Here is a 20879-nt window from a genome sequence, read left to right as displayed (position 1 = left end):
TTGAAAACCGTGTCACTTTGGCATTAACAACATAATACACAGTGGAAATCAGGTCCAGGTGGAAGCGCTTATCGGGATGACCACTCACCCTCCCTCGCGCAGGACTTCAACGCTGGTAAAGAAGAACTATTCCTCCCAGCATGCACTTGGCCTCATACGTCACGAGTAGTACAGAGTTCGCCGAAGTCCTTGGCCGAGAGCATGATGGGAGACGTAGTTTTTACGAGCTTTCATTTTCTCGGAGGCACGCCCCATTTCCCAGCGGGACTGGAGAGCCGCGATAAATCCGACGTAAACTTTGTGGGCGTGAATGTATTGGCTGCTGCTGGTTGGAAGGGGCAGACTATGGAGCCCTCCGTGTGAAGAACCAGCGGGCAAAAGAAAAGGAGCTGCGCACGCGCGTGACTGAGCAAGAAGGCCCCTTTCAGCAACTCAGGGGGGCGCAGGAAGGGGGGGGGGGTCTGTGGGAGACGCTCCTCAGCCTTGTGCCTTGACACTCCGCTTTGAGCGCCCAAGAACAATGTTGTTTCCCGCCTGCCAAGTTTCCCGTCCAGGTAAAATCTGCGCCCCGAACAAACTGGGATAGCCCAACTCCCCGTGGAAGAAGCTCGGAGAAGGGGTCTGTCTGCCTTCCGTGGCCTCCTTACTAACTTGCCTGCAGGTCGCTCGTTTGGCTCCCCCTCTTGAACCCCCGGAGCTTGAGCTTGAGTCCCTCAGCTTGTGCTTGGCCCTTCCTATTGCACCACATCTGGGACTGGGAGCAATCCTAAACATGTCAAGGCAGAAGCCGTTCTCGCTGAATTGGATGGGGCTTTCTCCCGGGTGGGTAGACCTGGACGATGTCAGAGGTATAAGGAAGACAGGGAGTGTTGAGCAAAACCTTCCCCGGGAGTCCTGGAAGACTTGCCATGATTTGGTTTGAACTAGGAAGAAAGGAAGGGGCTCAATCTTAAGGGCTGACCTTAGTGCATGCAAACCAAAATCAAGTGTTGGACGATGTCAGTGAAGGAAACGGAAATAAAGTTCGCCCTCAGGCTCAGGATAGACTTAGGGGGTGGGGTGGGCTAATATCAGCCCCCCTGGGTGTTTCTTTCCTTCATGCAGCTGCATGCTGCAGGTTTCTTCATATTGGCTTTTCTCCCTCTGCTGGTGAGAAGTAAAATTAGGGCAAAGGTTGTTGGCTTGTGAGATCTCTGACAAAACAGATTTGTTTGAACAGCCGTCAGTATATTTGTGGTATGGAGACAAGAGGCTTTTATCTATATAGGTAGGGTTTTGTTTGTAGAAAAAGCACAGCAGGAACTCATTTGCATATTAAGCCACACCCCCTGACATCACCATTGTTTCATATAGGGCTTTTTGGTAGAAAAAACCCAGCAATGACTCATTTGCCTATTAGGCAGCACCCCCTGACACCAAGCCAGCTGGAACTGTGTTCCTGTGAGTTCCTCCTCAAATAAAGCCCTGTATATAGGTTACAGTAATAGCAGACCTGTGACAGCAAGACTGGTGTAATATTATAGCGTACCTGTGTCAACAAAGAACCATCTTTTAATATATAATACAAAATAAGAGATGGATTCAAATATGTTCAAGCTGGGCTGTTTTAGTCTCTGTGTCCTATAGGGTAGACAGCCTCCACGTGGGGCCTGGAGATTTCCCACTTTTACAACTGATCTCCAGCTAGCAGAGATTAACTCCCCTGGAGGAAATGGCTGCTTTGGAGGGTAGAGTCTATGGCATTGTACCATGGTCAGGCCCATCCCCAAACCCTCCCCCCTTCCAGCTCCACCCCCAAAGTCTCCAGACCTGGCAATCTTAGTCTCCTACTCCCTTTTGTCCACACAATGGCCTGCAACTTAGGCTGTGGCTTAAGGTAGCGATACTCATTCAGTGGCTTGGCAGCCACATGTGGCTCTTTTGAGCACCTGCATCATGTTTCAGGAAAGTAGGCAAAGCCCTTGCTCACTAGGGCTTGTGGTTTAAAGGTGGCTCCCACAGCTGCTGGCAGAGCAGGTTAGCTGAGAGCTTCTCTGTAAGTGCAGACGTCATGGCAGGAATAGAAGTAAATATGGCACTTTTGGCTGATTATAGTTGTGAATGTGGCTGTCTACAAGTCATGGCATGAGTAACACTGGCTTTAAGGAGCAATTCAACCAGTGGGTGGTACAGACTGTAATTAGAAAATAACCAGCAAAAGTCCAAACACAGATTGTGTGGCATGTTTATTTTACTTACTATACAGACTGCATTTCAACCATAGCAACTTCCATGCAACAAAATTAAATTACAACAGTCATTAATTTATATCCATATAATAAATGTGTGTGGTGGCGACAGCATGAGATGTGTGTGATTCTCAGTTCCTTGCATTCTGGATGCTGGCGGTTGTCAGTCTTTCTTTCCAGCCCTTTAGATGTTCTAGAAAGAACACTAAAGGAAAAAGAAACTATAACTCTGTCTCCAGGACAAATTTTTATGCAGTAATAATGGCTGGACACCTGGACTCTTGTGACCATGTAGTACTTTACATACCATTCTGGCTCCTGAGCCAATATGGTATCATGGATAGCATATCAAACTATCAAATCCCCACTGAAATATAAACTTTACTGGGTGAACTTTGCCCAGTTACTTTCTCATTGTATAATATATCTCTCTAGGTGGTTGTTAGGATAAAATGGAAAGGGGGAGCATGATAATGTAAACTGCTTTGGATCCCCATTAGGGAGAAAAGTGGGATACAGATATCTAAATAACTGTAATAATATGTTGTAGTCAATGCTTCCTCTAAGCTGTGAACAAAAATTCTACTTCATGAGCAACTGGCATTAAAGTTGTGAGTTACTGCATAAATTAGTTCTGTGGCTATTTGTCCTGAGCTAAGACAAAAATATGTGAACCAGAAGCTAAAAAAACCCTGTGAGCTAGCTCACACTAACTTAGCTTAGATGGAACACTGGTTGTAGTGATTCTGGACATTCTGAAGATGTAGAGTAGCTTGACTTTATTTTCTGTGCTTGTTGCCTAGAGATCAGTTATGTCGTAGAACCCATTGATAATATTATGACAGGGAGACAGGTCTGTTTACCAGTCAGACATTGTTGATTAGTTATGTACTGCTTGACAGTGGTTAGTAGTCAAGAGGTCATAATGTCATCTAATGAGAATTACATGAATTGGGTCCCCTGCTCTGTAATATTCAGTGGACACAAACACATATATTCCTCATTTCAGGAGCAAGTGTTTCCTGCTTGTGGTTCTCCAGAGATCTTCTGGTTCTGACTGTTCTCTTCCCAGTTCAGTTACATGGTATTGCTTCTTTTTTGGGCCTTGTATGAAAACCTCTGAACAGGATGCAGGAAGCCAACATGAAGAAAATACAAAGTTTGAGTCCAGTGGCACCTTAAAGATTGTAAAGGTAACAATGAACTCAAACTTTGTTCTGCTGCTTCAGACCAACACAGCTACCTACCTGACTCTATGAAGAAAATATATACATATGCTTGTCAAAGTAGGAAAGCTCTAGGGCTTCCATTTGGCAAGTATAATCAGAATTGTATTAGTGATATTTTATTAGATTTATATCCTGCCCTCCCCATAACGGGCTCATTTTGGTTGATAGCAAATAATTTAAAAATATATAGAGAGAAGACATTCTGAGCAGACTGCTTGCTGTTAATGTGCATGTGTAATGAAACGTGTGTAACATATCTCATTGGGTAACTACATTTATAACATGCAAATACTTGAACTATGAAAGCTTTGCGCTAGAAATGCAGATACATGCACTTCGTATTTGCTGTGTGTCTTCAACTAGTTTGTGTGTTGTTCTCCCAAATTCCATGAAGATAAACAAGACTGGAGTAAAGAATGACTTCTGTCAGTTGAATGACTTTCTGACACTGCCTGCAGTGAAAGGATCTGCTTGTAGCACAGGATCTGTAGGCCAGTTTAGTCCTAGGTATGCCAGTTGAGACTGACACAGACAGCTTTGGATTTGAGAGTCTCGGGACAGTGATTTGAGTCTAGCAGCACCTTAGAGATAATCAGGAGTTTCAGGGTGTAAGCTTTCGAGAGTCAGAGCTCCCTTCATCAGCTTAGACTCTCAACACAGGGAGTTTTGATTCTCAAAAACGTATACCCTGAAACTCTTGTAGTCTTTAAGATGGTACTGGACTCAAATCTAACTGTTCTGCTGCAGACCAACTGAAACTATCAGAACAGGTGAGAATGCAGTCCCTTCAAAAAGTATTCAGGGAATACTCAGGAGGTACTTTTCTGCAAAACTCACAGTAGAATCCTGAGCACAGTTGCACTGTACTAAGTCCGCTGATGCCAGTGGGTGTAAGGGGTATATGACTCCATAGGATTGCACTGTTATTTACTCAGGGGAGGAGAAGTGCTGTCCATTCTCAGAAGTACCTAGCAATAGATGGTACAGACTATTGTAAAGAGGTGTGGTCTCTGTTTGATCTGGAATGCGCTTGTAGAGTTTCTAGGAGGAGGGATTGGAGTCCAGCAATTGGGACAATCCTTTTGTTCCCTTTTGTTAAATATGAAAGCTTTAAATATGTAACTAGTCAATTGACCAAGGGTTGGGAGGAGTCAGTTGACTAAAGGTGGACTTTGCTGAGATGCTCTTGGTTTCTAGATCAGCTTTTAGGCAGACAGCATTATATGTTTGATGAGAAGAAAAATACTTGGGACTGATATGGAGCCCGTGTTAGTGTTATACTTTGCTAAAACTGCAAATATTAACTGTGTGTCATATAAGCTTTGCTCTGTGCATATAGATTTTCTAGTACAGCAACAGAATGCTATTGCCCTCACTGTTAAAACCACTGAGTTAAAGGCATTTCCATAACATATTGTTTCCATCCAACAGCACATCTTTGTTTAAATGCTTTGAAATCAACAAAAAAAGATTGCCTCCTGCCTTTATGTGCAACAAGATGGGCTTCTTCTTCCACTGTGCCTCGTATCACCACCCACTATACCATTCATCCTCGGGACAAAGACAAACGATGGGAAGGTAATCAACAAATATTTAAATATAAGGTGTTTTTACACTGACAGTTTGTGACTCTCTATCACCGCATTGGAAACTCACTTTTTACATTACCTAACGTTCTCACAACTGTTTTGCATTGTTGCTGCCCAAAGCATCTACATTTGTTTTCCTGAGATGAGTTTCGGAGCTGCTGCTGCATTTTTCTCCACACTAGTTTTGATCTGGTCTTTTCTTTACAGGCATTTCAAACTTGTATTGTAGAAGTTTTCATGTGTTTTAAAAGACTCCTCCAAAAGCCACCACAAGGTGCAGTAATTTGCATGAGAACCAACAGCACTTGAAATTTTTACATATCATTGCTTGCCTCATCTAGTAATTTAAATTTGTTGTTTTTGCAGTGTTGACACGATTTCCAAGCAATCGGATACATTTAACTAAGTACTGGTATTCCGGCTGCCCTCTGATCAGAGATACCCCCCCCCCCAAACTTGAAACGCTTAAATGTAAAAGGGAAATAATTAAAGCGGAACAGTGGCAGGCGATTTGAAGACTCTAAAACTCAATGTAAAAACACCCATAGAGTATTGGTAGAATAACCAGTCAGTTTGAGAGCCAGTTTGGTGTAGTGGTGTAGTGGTTAAGTGTGCGTACTCTAATCTGGAAGAAGAAGAAGAAGATATTGGATTTATATCCAATATATTGGATATTGGATTTATATCCTGCCCTTCACTCCGAAGAGTCTCAGAGCGGCTCACAATCTTCTTTACCTTCCTCCCCCACAACAGACACCCTGTGAGGTGGGTGGGGCTAAGAGAGCTCTTACAGCAGCTGCCCTTTCAAGGACAACCTCTGCCAGGGCTATGGCTAACCCAAGGCCATTCCAGCAGGTGCAAGTGGAAGAGTGGGGAATCAAACCCAGTTCTCCCAGATAAGAGTCCACACACTTAACCACTACACCAAACTGTCTCTCGGGTTTGATCCCCCCCTCCTTCACATGCAGCCGCTGGTGTAATCTTGGGTCAGTCAAAAGTTCTCTCAGGGCTGTTCTCTGAAGAGCAGTTCCTGAAAGAACTCTCTCAGCCCCAACTACCTTGTGTGTTGTGGAGAGACGAAGGGAAGGAGCTTGTAAGCTGCTCTGAGACTCTGAGTAAAGGGTGGGGTATAAATCTACTCCTCCTCCTCCTCCTCCTGTCATGTGAACAGTTACTTGCCTGTTCACAGTAGGTGACTTAAAGTCAGATGCAAGTGGCTGAGTGGTAAAGCTGTGTTTCTATTTGAAGGCTGCTAGCATAGTTATATATGAGCAGATTGACTAGCTATATTTTTTTGAGTGGGGGGATCTGCAGATATATATTTGTTACACACTATGATAATGTTCTGAATGTAAAGATTCGGTGTGAAAGTAAATGTTTCTAGATTGACTGTACATTATTGGATACCTTATTAATGAATGTTGGTAGCCTTAAGAGCTGGGCCTTAACCTAGCCTTGATCCCAAAGAGAGTTTTTTAATAATACAAATTAGGCTTATTTTCATATCAGTTAGAACCAAAAATGTGAACCTAAAAGTCTTAGATCCCCTAATTTCCATGGGCAGAAGGATATGAGCTTTATAGAACACAGCTTTCTTGCAAAACTACCATGTCACTTCACTAACTGAAGTGAAGAAATGATAGTAAGTGATCCCTAAAGGAGTGACTTAAAAAGCACTTTGTTCTACGATTGTCTTGTTTGGGATCATTATAATATTATTTGTCCCCTTAGGCCTTCAGTTCAGTCTTGGTTTTGATAGCAGTTGCTCATCCCACACATACTTTCCTTTTACTCTTCTATTAAAGGTGTGACTATGGAAAGATTTGCTGAAGAAGCAGATGTTGTTATAGTTGGGGCAGGCCCTGCAGGACTCTCCTCAGCTATTCGACTCAAACAATTAGCTAGTGAACATGGCAAAGAAATCCGTGTGTGCCTGGTGGAGAAAGCAGCTCAGCTTGGTGGACATACGCTTTCTGGGGCTTGCCTGGAACCACGTGCCTTGGAGGAACTTCTCCCAGACTGGAAAGAGCGAGGGGTGAGGTTACTCAGTTGTTATGCTTCCTCTCTTAACTTGGCTTTATTAATCTGTGGGCTAATCAGTAGCCTTTGCAACTAGTGAGAATGTTAAAGATTTGACAATTACTGGATTAATTATATATCTGTTTCCTCTGAAAGCTATTGAATTCAAAGTAACTGGGCACAATAATTACAAGTAATAGAAAATACAGGGGTTTGACAAACTTCTCTCTCTCAAATCTTTCAGTGGTAAAGCCCTTGTTGTGTACTAGAGTAAGGCCCTATATGAATTTATACCAGAAAATATGGAAATTGATACAAATAGATTTATCTAGATCAGGGGTGTCAAACTCATTTGTTATGAGGGCTGGATGTGACATATATGAGACCTTGTTGGGCCAGACCGTGTCGGGTTGGGCCGAGCCGTGTCGGGTTGGGCCGAGCCATGTCGGGCCAGGCCATGTGTGTACCTATTTAAGATTAGGTAGCAGAGATACAAATTTTATAACGAGCACAGACAAACACAAATATATATATTTAAAAAAACTTAAAACATGCTTAAAACATTAGCATTAATTGGTCTTAAAGATGCTTTCTTTGTATTTCCCATGGGATCCAGGGAACTGGGCAAAGGAAGCTCTGGCTTTTTTCTTCCTCAGGGGACTGGGAGTGGGGTGGAGGAGCCTCAGCCAATAGAAGGAAGAGAGGCTTGGCTCAGTAGCTCCACCATGTAATTGAGAGAGCCTGGCAAAGCAAGCTATTCCTCCCCAAGGGAGGAGCCTCAACCAATGGAGAAAATAGAGGCTTTGCTCTGTAGCTCCTTTGCAATTGAGCAAGCCTGACAAAGCAAGCTGTTCTGCAGAAGAAAACAAGAGAGATGAAGAAGGAAGCAGTTGACAGCCAATTGCTCGGGGGCCTGATAAGAGACCTCCGGGGGCCTGATTTGGCCCTCGAACTGCATGTTTGACACCCCTGATCTAGATGGGGGAAAAAATTAAATTCATGACTGGGGAAATCTTTGCAATCAAAATGAATGTAATGCCAAAACAAAATTTTATGTTCCAAATGTTACCCATACATATAGAAGAACGAATATTGAAAGAGTGGCAAAGACAGATAATTTATTTAGAATGGCAAGAAACCAAGAATAAGATTAAAAACACTACAAGAAGAGCAAAAGAGAGGATGATTGGAAGTTCGAAATATAAAATAATATTACCAAGCAGTAGGATTTGTCTGGATTGCAGACTGGATTAGAAACCCAAGACAAAGAACTTGAATTGGTTTACACAATTATTTATGAATTAAGAAATCAACTAAAACTATTACAAATACAAGAAAGAAGTCATATAATCAGAGAAAGACTTTGGTAAATATGGTTTACATGGAGGAATTTATTAAGTTCCCCAAATTCTCCACTCATGTCACAAATAGAAGCCTATCATGACAAGAACATGAGAAATAAAAATGATTTTTTAACATCTGGTATGATAAATACTCAAGAGAATATCAAATCATGGCAAGATATTAGAGATGAAAGCAATAAGCATTCAGTGGTTGCTAAATTATCAATTAGCTTCAAGATTAAAGATTATCAACACTGATGGTCTAGCTCTAAGAGATGTGACTAAATTTGAACAGTTGATTATAAAACAAAAAGAATGGTTACTACAATAGATATATAAGGCATTATGTCATTTAGAAACAAAAGAAGACGTGAAAAAACATGTGATTAACTGAATGTAAAATTTCAGAGAACAGCTATCCATGCACTAATGGGAACGGTTATGGGGAAAAGATATCAAGGTTAAAGTTAGCCAGATGTTAAGAAAAAAATGATATAAAATATTTTAGATGGTATATTGAGAAAGCAAATAAAAATAAAGAAAATGCAGGAAATAAGACACAGATGGAACCTTTCATATGTGGTGGAAGTGTAAAACACTGCTTTCATAAATCTTTTGATAATTATCTGTAATTTGTAGAGCGTAAATTTTCAGAAGAACTCCTATAACTGGTAAGTTCAGATGCTGCTGGCAGCCTGCCAATCATCCAAGTTGTGATTATAGTCCCCACAAATGTTGATTGTAGTTCCATGAAATGTTATGAATAAAATTAAGCCAGAGTGATAATCTTTAGAAATAAAACAAATGGTTGCAGATTAATTTTTTAAAAAAAGGGAAGACCAACTTTGCTGGCAAAAGCCGACTTATTCTCCACTGTCCTTGATATTATCAGAACCCAGTGGAGCTTGGTAAATCAGGCTCCTCCTTGTTCACTTGTCAGTTGGGTCTCCCCATGGGAGAGACATGAGGATAGAGAAACAAATTCTTCTAATCTCCTGGCAAAATATGCCCCAAAACAAGATATGTCTGGAGCCTTTTAAAAAGCTTCCATTCGAGTTGCCATTTCCCTCCAGAAATCAGCTGTATGTGTTTCTATAGACCTTTTAAACAATCATTGAGTTTAGGAGGGAAAAATTTAGTCCCCGTTCACCTTTTTTGAGGTATATGTCTCCTCTGAATTTTCCATTTTTGTTAATTTCTTCTGGGTCTATGCCTGTGAAACATTCTCACAAAAATGCTGCAGATCTGCTTCCAATTAGTTTGAATCTGTAATGGTCAGAATATTTCAATGTGTTGAAAAAGTAAATGGGCTTTTATAAAATACTTGTGTGTTTTTTTTAAACTTAGGCTCCACTTGATACTCCAGTTACAGAAGACAAATTTGGAATATTGACAAAAAGCTCTAGAATTCCAGTTCCCATTCTTCCAGGTACAGTTGTGGTGAAGAAGGGAAAAAATTACTTCAGATATAAAATGCTTACCTAGGGTGTTCTTCTTGTTCATCATCTTTGTGTATGCACATTATGGACTTTGCTCTGTATTTCTGATAGCTATAACCATGACTGTTCTTAAAGTAGCCATGGGACTAGTCAGGCTTTGCTCTTGTTCTGCTGCACAAGCACTGGCTTTTGCTTTCCCTCCCCCTACCTTCCTCCCATAGGAGGTGAGCTCAGCCAATGGAGGGAAGGGAGATGTGGCTTAGTTTTCTCCTGCACGGACCAGGAAGAAGGAGCTGGGCAAAAGTGAGCTGCAATGCAATGGTGGCAGCAGCTCCAAAGAAGTAATTAAGAGGGAGCCAGTTGGCCTGGGGGGTGGATAGGAATCCTGCAGGGGCCAAATGTGGACAACATATTTAACATCTCTGCTCTAGAATGTTGTGAAATGGTGCTCAATCCATACTGTGACTGAAAAGATGGCCACATGAAGAATGCTAGTTACCTTGGTGTTTTGTAGATGATGAAAAAAACGGGGGGGCAAGTTAGAACCTTATGGTATCCTAGAGGCCAAGGGATATGGAGCAATTAGTCCCCACCATGCTCTGAAATCAACCTTTGAGATAGGACTGAAACTGCTGCATAAAAATGCCTCCCTGTTGCAATCAGAAAAGACAGTCCAGGAGACCATGACTGATGGTATTAAACGTCTCCAAGGAGAATTAACAGGGTCACACTTCCCCATCCATCTCCCAGTGCAGGACACTTACAGACAGGTTGCTTACCTGTAACTGTAGATCTTCGAGTGGTCATCTGTGCATTCACACTCATGGGATAGAGCGCCCATGCCGATCCCCGAATCGATACCTAAAAAGCCTGGGATTTTTTCGCGCTCGGCACCAGTGGGCACGCACAGGCATCCCAGTACGCATGCTCACCGGAGCCAGCGCAAAGATCCCGCCAGGTCCTTCCTCACCGCTGGAAGCCCGTAATGTAGGGAGACCGTCAGCAGTGGGGAAGGAGGGCGGGTAGTGTGAATGCACAGATGACCACTCGAAGATCTACAGTTACAGGTAAGCAACCTGTCTATCTTCTTCATGGTCTTTGTGCTTCACACTCATGGGAGATTAGCAAGCAAGACATACCTGGAGACGGGAAGACGGTCAACCAGAAGAGACAGCCTGCAACACCACAGCTCCCAGATGAGTCCTCTGCTGAGCATGCACATCCAGAGCGTAATGCTTCATGGAAGCATGAGGAGAGGACCGCATGGCGGCCTTGCACACGTCTGTCAAGGAAACACCCTTCAAAAACGCCACCGACGTCGCCATCGCTGTAGTAGAGTGTCCACGAATGGGTCCAGGCAACGGCTTCTTCACCAGCAAGTAGCACAGTTTAATAGTCTCAGTAAGCCACTTTGAGATGAAATTTTTGAACCAAATCTAGGAGCAGCATAGGAAACAAAAAGATGCTGGTCCTGACGAAAACTCTAAGAATGACTTAAGTAAAAAAGTAATGCATGCTTAACATCCAAAGCATGCCACCGATGTTCCTCGTCCGAGGAAGGCGTGGGATAAAACATAAGTAATCAAACGTCCAACTTAAGGTGAAACTGGGAAACCACCTTAGGGAGAAACGAAACATCAAGAGCCAAAGACACTCTAGACTCATGAAAAACTAAGTATGGGTGGTCATAACACATAGCCATGAGCTCCCCTACATGGCGTGCCGACGTGATTGCCACCAAAAATGCAGTCTTTCAGGATAGAAGCTGTAGGGAACAGATTTCCATTGGGTCAAAGGGATGCCAAGTCAACCTGTCCAGTACTAACGGCAAATCCCACAACTGTGGAGGTGATCTAGACGGAAGATGCAATCTGACCAGCCCTTTCAGAAATTGCTTCGAATGAGGATGAGCAAAGACTGAATGCCCCTCAACAGATTCATGGTACGATGATATTGCTGATAAATAAACTTTAACAGAAGAAAAGGAAAGTCCAGCATCCACCAAGGGCAACAGAAAATCAAAAATCACCGGTAGGCCCACCCGTTGGGGTGAGACTGTAGGGTCAGTCAAAAGCCGAAGAAACTTCCCCCACTTCCTGTCATAGGAAGCACAGGTAGACAACTTTCTACTGTTCAGAAAGACGTGCTGGACTCTGCTCGAAAATTCACAGGGTCGATGAACCACGCCGTCAGCTTCAGGTGAGGTACGTTGTGATGAAACATGTGCCCCTCCTGGGCCGAAAGAAGGTCCGGTTCCGCCGGAAACTGATAAAAAACTCCCCTTGCTAAATGAAGCAAAATTGGGAACCAGTTTTGTCGAGGCCACCATGGTGTGACTAGAATGCACCTCGGTTTCTCTCTCACTATTTTGTTGACAACTTTTGTTAGCAGTGGAAGAGGCGGAAATAGATACAGGAAGATTAAGACGTCTCCCAAGGACACTGGATCCGTTCTTCCCCTGGTGCAGAACAGGGGACACTTCCGATTCAGGGCTGTGGCGAAAACATCCACCTGAGGATACCCCCAGAGCTGGAACACAGGTTGAAGGAAGCGCCACTGCATTTCCTATTCGTGTGGAGATGCTGCTCCTCTGCTCAACGAATCCGCCTGCAGATTGCGTACTCCTGGAAGGTGCGCAGCCTTCACATAGATGCCGTGCTCCAGGCACTCCACAGTTCTATTGCTAGCGCACAGAGTCTTCGGGAGACTGTCCCTCCCTGCCTGTTGACATAAAGGGCTGTAGTATTGTCTGTCAACAGGGCCACAGCCTTCCCCGCCACCAAAGGACGGAAGGACCGAAGGGCGAAATGAATTGCCAACAGTTCAAGATAGTTTATATGGCAACGAGTCAGCTATGTAGGCCAAAGACCCCCCCACACACAGAGAATCCATGTGAGCACCCCAGCCCCATAAGGACACATCTGTGGTGATTGTAACTGTCGTTACAGGCAGATGGAAGGGAGCTCTCTGACAGATGTTGTCTCTGGATGTCCATCATTCCAGGGCCCGAAAGATCGACGGTGGAATCGTAAACCTCTTCCGAGGTGAGTCCCGCAAAGGCTGAAACTTTCTGAGGAACCAAAGTTGAAGCCCCCTCATGTGCAGTTTCACAAACAACAGCACACTGGTAGTCGCCGCCATCAACCCCAGCATCCGCTGCAGCTGTTGTGCTGTGCCGCATTTCTGGCTTTAAAAAAGACAAATAAGATTGATAATGTCCATCGTGCTCTGCTGAGGCAGAAAAGCACGATGAAGGTTTGTGTCCAGCAAAGCTCCGATAAACTGAAATGTCCTTGATGGTATCAAATGGGACTTTTTCATGTTGACCTGCAGACCTAAGGTGTGAAGACGGAGAGTGATTGCAATATGGTCAATAGATGTACTTCCGAATCCGCCACAAGAAGCCAGTCGTTGATATACGGAAAAATGATTATGCCTTGGAGCCGAAGATGTGCGGCTACAACATTCATCATCTTGGTAAGTGCACAGACCGAATGGAAGGGCTCTGAACTGAAAATGGTTGGAGCCTATTGCAAACTGGAGAAAATGCCTGTAAGCTGGATGGATGCTGATATGGAAGTAGGCATCCTTGAGATCCAACGTTGCCATCCAGTCCCCTTGGTTGATGAGGGGAAAGATTGTTTGCAGAGTAGACATCCTAAATTTCTGGTACACGATAAACTTGTTCAGATTTCGAAGGTCTATAATTGGTCTCAATCACCCATCCCTTTTGGGGACCAGGAAATAACGAGAATAGAACCCCCCCATTCTGGCTGTTACTGTAACCGGTTCTATGGCTTGTTTCTGCAAGAGGTTGCTGACTTCCTCTAGCAGAGGTGGGGAAGGAGGTGTGGTAACAATCACTGACTGAGTCAGAACCTGAACGAAGTCTGTCTTGTAGCCTTCTGTTGTGATGGAGAGAGCCCATCTGTCTGTGGAGATGGACGCCCAGGCCGGTAGATGGTGATGGAGGCAGATGTGAGAAGAAAGAGGGACGGTGATATGTGCGGCAGAAAAGTCAAAGGCCCTGCTTCTGCGGGCGGGGGCCCTTAGATTTGCTGGTGTTCGCAGAAGTTGAAGCAAACCTAGACTTGTTGTTTCCCCTATAAGGAGATCTACTCTCCGGCTGTGAAGAGGGAGGTCTCCAGGATTGGTCAGGGGAAAATTTCTGATAAGGCCTCTTGGGCCAAGATTTGTGCCACTGCTTAGGCTTGCCAGCTCTGGTAGACGTCGAGACACCAAGGTTCCTTGAAATCTTTATACTTTTATCCATGTCTTGAAGGACACTATTAGTGGTGGAACTAAAAAGACCTTCATCCTCAAAGGGAAGGTCTTCAACATAGGCCCTGGTGTCAGGCTGAAGAGCTGTAGACCGTAGCCAAGAGTGACGGCGCAGGGAGACAGCAGAAGTGAGGGTTTTGGCAGAGACATCCACCATGTGCTTTGTTGCAGCCAGCTGTTGTTTGGCCACGGCAAATCCCTCTCTTTGCAGCTTCTTCTACTTGCTCAGGGATGACATCAACAGTGTGAGCTCCTCCCAAACCGAGTACTGGTAACGAGCCAGACACGCAGCGTAGTTTGAGATTTTCACTCCAAGAGCTCCGGCTGCGTAGAATCGTCTGCCAGCATTGTCGATTTTCTTACCCTCTTTATCAGATGGGGAAGAATGGGTCTTATGCACCTTTGAAGATGAAGAAACCATCACCGAATTAGGTTTGGGGTGGGAAAACAAAAACTCAGCACCAGCCTCCTGAACATGGTACTTGTGGTCCAGGCGACATGTCGAGATCGGTGTGGATGCCGGCTTTGCCCAGGGCTCCTTCACTGCCTGCAGAATAACCTTAGTCACTGGAAGGGCCACAGCCATCGATGTATCCCTCTGCATTATGTCGAATAAGGTATCATCGACAAATGGCTGAGGTTGGACTACTGGGCGAGAGAGAGACTGTGCCATCCACTTCACCAGGTCCCCATAAGACTTGAGATCTTCCGAGGGGGATATGGGAAGGTCCTCAGCAATATGTGAATCTCGAGAAGGTTCCGCTGCTCCATCCGGATCATCGGTACCGACCTCAGAGTCCGATGTCGAAGACTCACTTCTCACAGAGTGTTCGGATAGCATCAGGGTCGAAGCACGTTCAGGCGACCGGAGCGATACCGACGGATGAGCTTGCAGGTCCCCAGACCGCTCCCTGCATCTCTCAGGAGGAATCGACACTGATGCCGAAGGTGCACGACGAGTGGCGGAGTGAAGCGAAACCCTCGAGAAGTGCGAGGCTTCACATTGCTGGTCCCATTCCGGCAACTCACAGGGAGGGTACCATGGGTATAGCGATGGATATGGGTAAGGCCCATAAGAGCAAGGCCACTGATGTTGGTCCCACATTGGAGGTCACGGAAAACATCGCATCACAGCACTCGACTTGAGCTCTCTCCGTCCTGTAGTAGTAATAGGTGGAAGTGGTGCTAAAGGTTCATTTGGCGCCGAAGCCTTGACTTCCGATACCGAACCACTGTCGCTTCAACAATGCGACCCCCGACCTGGACGAATGGGTCTGTTGCGTTAGATCTATTTCCTGCTCTGATCCCGAAAGATGGAGCGGCTGCGAGCCGCGGCTTCTCGATACCGAAGGACTTCGGGGACTGGGAGAAGCCAGAATTTTCCGAGGTGGAGCGACTTGCACCGACACCACCAAAGCATCCCAAGAAGGAGTGCGGGAAAGTCTGTCCACACGGTGTCCCTCGCCCAGGCACAACAAGCAGAGGGAGTGACCGTCAGGGGGTGCGATCTTGCTGCCACACTTCAAACAACATTTGAAGAACCCCCAATGCCTTTCCATGGGACCAGAACCCACGAGGGAAGGGGGAAATAAAGCCCTGAGGAGCAAAGTCCAACACAAAGTTCTTCTCTTTTTTTAACATCTACTATTTAACTGAGAAAAAACAAAAAACGGGCAAAACAGAAAAAATCAAGGATTACCAGGCACCGACCGGAGCAATCAAAGGAAGATCCTTTCAACACGGCGGTCAAGAAGGAACTGATGGGATCCTCGTGCTGGCTCCAGTGAGCATGCGTACTGGGATGCCTGCGCATGCCCACTGGTACCGAGCACAAAAAAAATCCCAGGCTTTTTAGGTACCGATTTGGGGATCGGCGCAGGCGCTCTATCCCATGAGTGTGAAGCACAGAGACCACGAAGAAGATCAAGGCTGTTTCAATCTCATGACCAGGCCTGAAACCTGATTGGAAAGGATCCAAACAATCTGCTTCATTCCGGAATGCCAGTCACCATGATGGCATGCTAAAAGTAAAAATATCCTAGAAGTATCCTGTGCAAGCAACAGTAGTTTCCAGCTCTGAGATATCGCATCACGGCATTTTCATGGCAGACTTTTTATGGGGTGGTTTGCCATTGCCTTCCCCAGTCATCTACACTTTACCCCCAGCAAACTGGGTACATATTTTACTGACCTTGGAAGGATGGAAGGCTGAGTCAACCTTGAGCCAGCTACCTGAACCCGGCTTCTGCCAGGATCAAACTCAAGTCGTGAGCTGAGTTGGACTGCAGTACTGCAGCTTACTGCTCTGTACCACAGGGCTAGCTAAATCTAAATTAGTAGGCTTTTGGGAGCAAGTAAAAATCTGTTCTAGGTGTCTACACAAAGACATTTTTGGAATTGGAGGGGGGGAATTCCAGAGGTTTATTTTTGGGATTTCTTCAAGGTGTCACAAGACTCCTGTTTTAGCTGACATGGTTCTATCAAGTCATGTATTGTGTAAATGACTAACGTAGTTAACAGATCAGACAAGCAACTAAAACGTTCTGTGTTAGTTAAGTTTGTGAACTGGTTTCTGAGGTTGATGAGAGGTTGTGTAAGTCATTATGGTAGAATCTGAACTCTGAATTCTACTGTCTTGTGTTCTTCCTTTTAACTAGGCCTTCCAATGAGTAATCATGGGAATTACATAGTTCGCCTAGGACACTTTGTGAGCTGGCTTGGAGAACAAGCAGAAGCGCTTGGTGTTGAAATTTATCCAGGCTATGCAGCAGCAGAGGTAATGATACCAGTTTTGCTGTTTAATTTTGTGAGCATGTGTACATCCATTACGTAGTTATTTAAAAGTGTTTATACCACCTCTCCAGGTTCTTACTCAGGACAGTTCACCAACAATACAATAATAAAATAATAAAAGAAGACCATTAAATTAGCAATATTATAAGCAGCCATAAATCAAGCCAAGAGGTTACAACGGTACAAGACATTAGAACTGTAATATAATGGAACAGCTCAGGAAGTCATTTTTGTAAGGGAGAGGATTGTAGTGGATTGTAATGTTTTGTCTTCCTTTTACTGTATTGTATTCTGACTTTGCAACCCACTTTTTGTATTTTGACATTCTACGGTTGCCAGATTCCTCAGACAAGCAGATGCGGAATGCGGGGTACACTTACTGGGAGTGCGGAGGGGCGAAGCTGGAAATAAACACAATGTACCTACATTACCTGGAAGTGATGTAGAGATGTCAGGGGTGATGCTGTGGTTTTTAGGCAGAACTCTGTGGTAGAATTCGCTTCTTACCATAGAGCTTTGCTGAAAAACCAGTGTGCCCCCCCCCGGGAGGTCTCTGACATACTTGTGTCACTTCCAGGTGACACAGTAAAGTCACATTTGTTTTCGGTTTCTTACCTGTTTGGAGGGGTAATTTCACTCAGTTCTTGATAGCCCTGAACTGAGGGGAAGGGCTCCAAGCAGGGGTATTCGCCACCCCCATCTGGGGACTGGCAACCCTATGGCATTCTCATGCCTAATACAGGTGTTTTGTTGTTCCAGGTCTGTAATAGTTGCCCTGCCAAACTGCTCATTGGAGGAGGTCTTTTGCTGTCTAATAGAATTGTTTTTATAATATTGTAATCTGCCTTGAGTCTCAGCGGGGGGCGAGGACTATTAATGAAGTAAATAAAATAAAAAATAAAATTCAGTAACTTAAAGCAGTATCTGTAAAAAAAAAAAGTCCTTAGGTTATTAGTAGACCATAAAAACACCGGACAAAAAGACAGAACCCTTGAGTTAAAAGCCTGGGTAAAGAAAAATGTGACACCTAAGATAGTAAAGTTGAAGTCTCAAGTGTGAGAGCACTGCAGAAGTGAGATACTGCCAGGGCTTTTTTTGTAGCAGGAACTCCTTTGCATATCAGGCCACACACCCCAGATGTCGCCAATCCTCCAAGAGCTTACAGGGCTCTTAGTACAGGGCCTACTGCAGAGTTCTTGCTACAAAAAATGCCCTGCGTACTGCTACTAGTAAAGCCCTGTCTCTGGTTGTCTTCTGCCACCCCTTTGCAGGCAAGGGCATGGAGACCACAGCTTGTTAAGAGAATTTTAATTGGGCTGTACAGTGAAGGAGAAGGTGGTCCTCAAGAGATTGTATAAGATTTGCCTTACATGCTATAAAATCTGTATAATACCTAAAATGGCTGTAAGTCTTTTGGGAAGAATCTTCAACTGGTTTTCTACTGGGATGACCTAAAATCAAATTTGATACTTCTAGTATAATTGCATTGTTAAGATTTTTCTTGTATTTCCATGCTGTTTCAGGCAAATATCAAAATAAAAAGAATAGCAACAATTAGATATCTAGGAACTATACAAAAGATTAAATTACCGAGGCACAGTCTAATAAATACATTGAAATAATAGTTTTAAAAAATATTTCTGTAGGTTCTTTTCCATGAAGATGGCAGCGTGAAAGGGATCGCCACAAATGATGTTGGCATCCAAAAGGATGGGGCACCTAAGGTAACTGTTCATTTGCTTTCCAGTCTGACAGCTCTTAACAAAAAGTGTATTGCTAAAGGAGCCATCAACTGATGCTGTTCTACTGCATTATCTGCAAGGGCTGGGAGAGTGTATTTATTGAGAAGATTTCTGCTCCACCATTCAGGTAAATGTCCAAGGTGACTACTGATAAAAAACTACAATAGATCGTATGCACAATATCCCCTTTGTACCTCAACACTTAAAAAAAACCAGTGTGCACAAAGCAAAACATACATATTATATAATTATGAAGTGGTCTTTCCTAGCATTGTCTTAGCAGAAGGCAGGTTTTGGGCTGCCAGGCACATATTCCTGTGCTTGGTTCATGCCTTTGCCTTTTCTATTCTTAGGTGCTTCAGGAGATCATGGTAGGTCTGGTTGTAGATGGAATCCATGCTGGGACCTCCAGACCTGAGGCCCCTGCTGGCTCAGGGGGTGGTGCCAGTGCTGCCTCAGAGTCCCTTTGGAGAAGCTTTGGAAAGTCTGTCTCATGGGACTGTGGAGAAATGCCATCTTAGTCAATGTTGGTGCTTCATTGGAAGGGAACATTAAACTACTAAAGTAGGCTTTGGCCTAGCCTCCCTCCATCCCCTCCTCCCTTCCAGAGTTAAACCATCAACTCTAGGGGAAAAGTCTCCTAGAGGGGCAGGAAGTTCTTTAGCCTTCCCCTCATTCCCTCCTCCCTTCTGGAGTTAAACCAGCAACTCTAGGGGGGAAAGCCTCCTAGAGGGGCAGGAAGTTCTTTTGTTCTTTTATTTGAGTTAGGCGGGAAAAGGCCAGTCCGCAGCTGGCCCTCGAAGAGAAAGGTTGTGAGTCTGTGGGCTCCTGACTGTGGGAGAGGCCTACTCAAGAGGAGGAGGACCCCAGGCAGTCAGACCGAGTAAGTAATTCACAAGGTAGACCAAGTTTACACCAGGGATGAGAGGATGCGTTTGAATCCACCTTTTATTTGCCCTTCTTGTTGCTGATCAGATGCTGTGCTACACTTTTACATGTAACTGTTTTTGTTTTGTTTTTATTTTATTCTCTTCTTATTAAACATTTTGTTCTGTTTTGAATGCTGGCAGTCAAACTCTGTACCACATAGATCCCAACCACTTAGACCACGCTGCTTTATGAAGGGGGCCCCGGGGAAGGGGGAAGGCATGCAGTTGGAGAAGGTGCCAATCCTCCAGGGGTTCCCCGAAGAAGTGCTGGGGTCTCTGTGATACCCAAGTACAGGGTGGCAGAGGACCTTGAGGCCTGGCCTCAGAGCTGGAGAGGGGGATTGGGAGTCCTGTTCCTCTCAATCTGAACCCCTAGACTGAGTAGGTGGTGGCAGCGAGCCCAAGTGGCCGGAGGAGAAATAGCTCCCTCCAGGAGTTGGCGGCTCAACAGGGAGTTGACGGGACCGGGTCTGAAGGCAGAATCGGGCCGGTTCCGTCACAGGGACCATCTGCCAAGACAAGTCTTTGGGGCAGGTTGCCCTCCTGATGGTTCATCTTCCTATGCTAAACCATGACAATCTATGGCACTTCCCAATAAACTTCATATTACCTGTGTGATGGCAACTTATGATGTTCTTCTGTTGTAGGCTACTTTTGAAAGAGGCTTGGAACTGCATGCCAAAGTCACAGTATTTGCAGAAGGTTGTCATGGTCATCTTGCAAAGCAATTGTACAACACATACAATCTGAGGGAGAACTGCCAATCCCAGACTTATGGCATTGGACTTAAGGAGGTATTGCTATATTACTGATTTACTGTATGAATCCTATATTATAGGTATGTTAACTGTATTTAAATAACTCTTTAAATGCCTGTTGTCACTTATAGTGTAGCCTGATAATGAGTTTCTAATTTTTGCTGTCATATAATTTTGAACAAACTCTTTGAGGTCACCAAATTCCAACCAGTAACAGCATTCTTTATTCTGTTTGTTTGTTTTTTAATCATGCAGGGTTTTTAAAAAAAATGTCAAGTAGTTCTGACTTGTAAATAAGTATCCAATTGAAGTCTCCCAATGTTTCTTTTTTAAGGTCAACTTTTAGCCTTAAGAATAATTGACTGTGTCCCTGAATAAAGGGAGAACCAAGTCACAGCCAAGTTGGAAAGATTTTCCAGGTATTACAGGGCTGACTGTAGGCCCCATTTCTGTATTATGGCTGTTTCATTTTACTGAGTAGGCTAGGCTTGTCCTCTGTATTGGAATGATAGCTAAAAATAGTTGGCTT

The 20879-nt window shown here is 44.3% G+C and overlaps 1 protein-coding gene across 1 annotated transcript in view; it reads left to right on the top strand.

Moving 5' to 3' along the window:
• The first annotated feature begins 301 nt into the window (after positions 1-301).
• Positions 302-20879, top strand: part of ETFDH (electron transfer flavoprotein dehydrogenase) — a 33901-nt gene continuing 13323 nt past the window's right edge. The window contains exons 1-7 of the mRNA XM_060246589.1: positions 302-554; positions 4889-5035; positions 6852-7081; positions 9756-9837; positions 16786-16904; positions 18568-18645; positions 20240-20386. Of these exons, the coding sequence (XP_060102572.1) occupies positions 521-554; positions 4889-5035; positions 6852-7081; positions 9756-9837; positions 16786-16904; positions 18568-18645; positions 20240-20386 (837 nt within the window). The 5' untranslated portion in view covers positions 302-520. The remainder of the gene's footprint in view (positions 555-4888; positions 5036-6851; positions 7082-9755; positions 9838-16785; positions 16905-18567; positions 18646-20239; positions 20387-20879) is intronic.

The sequence above is a fragment of the Heteronotia binoei genome, chromosome 9 (genome assembly GCF_032191835.1).
Source record: "Heteronotia binoei isolate CCM8104 ecotype False Entrance Well chromosome 9, APGP_CSIRO_Hbin_v1, whole genome shotgun sequence".
In the NCBI taxonomy this organism is placed as follows: Eukaryota; Metazoa; Chordata; class Lepidosauria; order Squamata; family Gekkonidae; genus Heteronotia; species Heteronotia binoei.
This window is presented reverse-complemented; position numbering and strand designations above follow the sequence as displayed.